This window comes from Atta colombica, unplaced genomic scaffold (genome assembly GCF_001594045.1).
Source record: "Atta colombica isolate Treedump-2 unplaced genomic scaffold, Acol1.0 scaffold386, whole genome shotgun sequence".
NCBI classification, from domain to species: Eukaryota; Metazoa; Arthropoda; class Insecta; order Hymenoptera; family Formicidae; genus Atta; species Atta colombica.
The window spans coordinates 6,366-11,148 of NW_017259495.1; the positions used below are offsets into that span (position 1 = coordinate 6,366).

General features: G+C 29.9%; 1 protein-coding gene across 1 annotated transcript in view; it reads right to left on the reverse strand.

The window, feature by feature from the left end:
• The window catches only part of LOC108691078 (sperm flagellar protein 2-like), a gene marked incomplete at its 3' end in the record, with an annotated part of 7,772 nt that extends 6,090 nt beyond the window's left edge, over positions 1 to 1,682 (reverse strand). The window contains exons 1-2 of the mRNA XM_018198716.1: positions 1,416 to 1,682; positions 285 to 1,154 (exon numbers count right to left, since the gene is read on the reverse strand). Of these exons, the coding sequence (XP_018054205.1) occupies positions 285 to 1,154; positions 1,416 to 1,682 (1,137 nt within the window). The remainder of the gene's footprint in view (positions 1 to 284; positions 1,155 to 1,415) is intronic.
• Positions 1,683 to 4,783: the final 3,101 nt, after the last annotated feature.

Below are 4,783 nucleotides of genomic sequence, written 5' to 3' on the forward strand. Positions count from 1 at the left end.
TTTTTTAATTCAGCTTATATGTAACTTATAAATATTGTTTATCAATGTTCAAAATATTGAATTTTATATATATGATGTCGCCTTTTATATTACAATCCTTCTCAGTTTTTCTAGCTTTCTTCTATTTTCAAATTCTCATTGATTATTTTTTTATTCTATCCTTTTTAATTTCACTTAATATTGTCAAAAATTTTATAATTATTTTGTGTAACCATTGCTTATATTTTTCTTCTTCTTTTTAAAAGAAGAAATTCATAATAAAATATTGTTTATTACCTACTCACCTTTTCTTCGCGAATTCTCTGATGCAGTTCGTCCATTCTATGGGTTTCTACTTCCACATCTTCTCTCTCTACCTTTATTGCTTCTTCATCATGATATTGCTTGAATTGCAGTTCGTTATATCTAATCTTCACCAACATTTTATCAACTATCTTACGAGACCCCATAATTCTATTTTTTAAGTTTCGCACATCACACAGTTTCCTCAACATCTGTTTCTCATAACGCGACTGATCCAGCACTTGTTTTCCGAGAGCTTCGTCAAAAGCTCTGTCCTGTTTCTTCAGTAATCGTTCCCAAGCCTCTATCATCATCGTTGTTTGTGTTTTCAGTTTCAATTCGTGACACTTAGTCGTTTTCTTGCTACGCTTCTTCAAGAAATCGATATATTCCGCAGCAGCTGTGGGATCTTCGATACAGGACACATCCAAGATTCTTTTCGAAGGACAACACTCGACTTGGTATTTTTTTGTCTTATAAACCGGATGTTTGCGAGTGAATTCGTCCAGTATTTTGCTCTGTTTCTGTTTTTTATCCGGCAACTCTTCTGGAACAAAGTATTCAATCGGCTCTATCACTGGATATTCCATGAGGGCTTCAAATCGCTCTCGTTCTCGTCTACAGGCTTTCGTGATCGCACAAAACTTATTTCTGTGCCAGAGGATAGTATCGACTGCCTCAATCAATGGTGCTGATAGAAAATGTTCAGGTGGTATATAAGCAATTGGAGCTTCAGATACTTTGGATACTTTGAATCTAGTATATATTTTGTACTTTTCCTCTTTCTGAAGAGCAATAAAATACAATAGGTCCTTGCCTTCGATGCTCAAATATACCTTATAGAACAGCTGGAGAGATGTAGCACCTTTATCCTAAAGTGTCATTCTTATACAAATATATGACATAATGTATAATATCATAAAAAAATATGTAAATTAATAGAAATTTGTCTATAATAAAAAAAATATTTGTTTTTAATATAGCTTTTTTTCCAAATAATAATGTTTACTTTAAAAAACTTAAAATTGAAACTAAAAAGTTTTTGATTTGAAAAATTGTTTAAATGTTTTTTCCTTATCCTATTAAATTTTTTAAATCTATTATTTATTGTACTATTTCTTTTGTAAGAGTACTTTAGAGATGTCCTCAATGCACTTCTCGCTCAGCGTGACATTGATGAGCTTTAGCCAGATTCGTAAGGACCTCAGGTTCACTCTGCACAAGGCAGGATCTCGTGTAGAAACAATGGTGCTTAGTTGATGGTAATTGATTATATCATAGCTATGCAGAATTTGGGCCAGTAGTGTGCCGTCTCTCGTGTACCGACCAAACGTCTCCGGCGTGAGATCGATCATTATACCTAATCTTGTACGCAGCCATGAGTTCAACACATCGGTCATTTGTAGGAATTTAGTGAGTTCGTATAATTTCGAATGTCTTGGGCCCAAAAGTCGTGCTTTCGACGTTGATGACGTGATCCAGACATTGCGACTTGACAACTGTAATTGTATGAAATTAGCATCGTATACACGTCGCCATCTGAGAATTGAATGTCAAATTTCTCATGGTGGAATTTGATTCCATGAAATTTTTCGCCGGAAAGGATGAAAAATAAATCATGATATAAAGACAAGCGTATACTCATACTGTATCAGACAATTGGGCATTCCCATCATTTTTGTGTAAGTTTATGTTATATATGCATATGTGTAATCATTAATCAAGGCTTAAATTTGATTGTTTATAGTTTACAATTATTGCAAGGAAGGCAAAGAACTGGTAAGTATGAAACAAAACCAAATGAAATTTTATATACGTGAATATAAATACACACACACACACACACACACACACACACACACACACACACACACACACATATTTTATACATATGTATATACATAGATTTTATAAAGATAACAGAGATTTGATAAAGAACTTTAAGTCTGTATTAGACTACCGATTCTGCAGATAAACTCGACTATCAATTAAAAACCAGAATGACCTAATTATAATTAACAAAAAGTTGACTGACTGTAATTGATTCACTATGGATTGGCAATCAGAATCATGGTGGAATTAAATATTTCATCATAGTCAGAATTGGCAGTCGAACAGCCTGCCAAGTCAATCTGATATGGAGGATTTTAAAATAAATAACTCCGATGGAACCCGGCCATTTATTATTCAATAGGACTTACACACATACAATTTAAGTGTCATCGATACATACTATTATATCAATATTTCACGTATAAATATATATAAATTTTCATAAAACAATAACGTATAGAATTAGACATGTAACTCTAATTCCAAGAACATGATGATAGTGATGTATTCTACTAGTTAATTTCCAACTTTGTAAATTGTAAGTACAGATTGCAGAGCTATATATTATTACTTATTAAACAAATGTTGTCACAACTTGACAGTTCTAGAGAATGATCAATATGAATTGAACAATAATTTATTTTTCTGTTAATATCCAAAAATTCACTAATCGATATTTCATATTTACAAAAATTGTATTAATAAAGATTGCCAACAAAAAATTACATCTAGAAATTTTATTTTATTGAATAGCAACAGCTTTAAACACAAAAAAATATACCCTCTCTTTCTTCAAACTCGAATTATCGTCTTTTCTGAAAAGTGTAAAATGTATTCTTTTCACGTGATTCAGAAATGATAACACAAAGATTTACAACATTGAAAAAACATTTATAAGTACATCAACATTTAACAACGCAATATCTCAGCAACGTTCTTTCAACGTTCTGTCAGTTCTGTGCTAAAATTACAAAATATATGTGTGTGAAAAAAGCTTTTAAATAGCTTAAAAATTTATAAAGCTTTTAAAAGCTTATTTAAAAGATAAAAAATAGAAATACTAAGATGAGCAGCAAAATCCTGCACAAAAGCGCTTTATTATTATATATGATATATATCAGCGGCAGCTTTTCATATATTAGATAAACTATTTTAGACGACAAGTGAGATTCAAATTGTACAGCTCTACTCAATAATCAATACAGCTCTATTTATATTACTTATATTTTTTTTTAATGATTAAAAACTTTCTTGTTTTTCTTTACATAGTAATACAATTTTGGTTTTAATTGAATATCATCATATACCAATAATTTATTGGTAAATACTATTGGTAAGTACTATACAGAGAACCGCCGCTGATATATATCATATAATAGAACGCTTTTGTGCAAACAGGATTTTGCCGCTCGTTTTAGTATTTCTATTTTTCAATCTTTTAAATAAGTTATTTTTTTAAATAATTGGGCTCCAAATAATCCTTGCTTCCGATCGAAATTTAGAGGTTGTTTTCAATATGAGAAATATAAAGTATTTATTTTTATTACGTACGACGTTTGATAGTTAAGCAGATTCAACTATACTCATATCAATATTTATATTCTGTCAAAAAACTGTACCTCTATTTTCTATAAGCAGTTTTTACAAAAGCATCTAGAATCAATTTTATCTTTGGTCATTATAAACTATTTTGTGTTACGAAATATTCGTGACTAATGCTTATGGAAGATTCAAAATTTGTTTGAATGAAAATTTGTTTCTTTACTACATGATAACGAAAGAAAGGCTTAGAGTAATGTTTATTATATATAATTATTGAACAATAATTGCATTTCATGATAAATATTCGTCTTGTGTAATGTTTATAGACATTACACAAGAATAAAAGGAACACTCAATACATCACAGTACCATGCGTAATATAAATTTAGCTTTAGAGCCTCTTCGGGAAGCAGAGACTCGCTTATGTTTTTTGTATTTGGTAGTAGTTTGCATTCTTATTCTTTAGAGTTTGTCAACACTCGAGGGAACTTACAGTTTAACGCCGAATCTGAATGGCGAACGCGAAAAATCGCGTATATGAAACGCAAGTGGAATCGAACCAGGATCTACAGATCATAAATCAATCGCACTGAGCGGCGATTCTTCTCGGCGCCCCGTGTTACTCTTGTGTTATATTTTATTAATTATTGACAATATATAAACGAGCTGAATATTATGAAATGTTTAAACTTTTAGTTTAAATCTATTTTGTAACTTATGTAATATTATACAAGAATATTATTACAATTCTTCTGGATGTAATTTTGCAAACATTTTATATTAATATATTTCTTAAATTAAGGTGTTAAATTGACAGTTATTCAACAAGTGATATTCGAACAGATATTATAACTTAAGTATAATTTGAGACGTACAAATGAAAATGTAAATTAAGTAATTTAAAGAGAGCCAGCAAGTATAATATTTATTTCTTCTAGAAATAAATTAAAATATGAATGTAAATTCATAACATAAGAAATAGTTGAAATCAATTAAAGGAAAAAAATACGTTAGATAAGCAACTGTATATACATCAATTACAGATAATAAAAAATTAATATAAATTATTAATTTTTTGCGTAAAACAAGGATAGTATTAGTTTCTAATATAAACATCAAATAAACA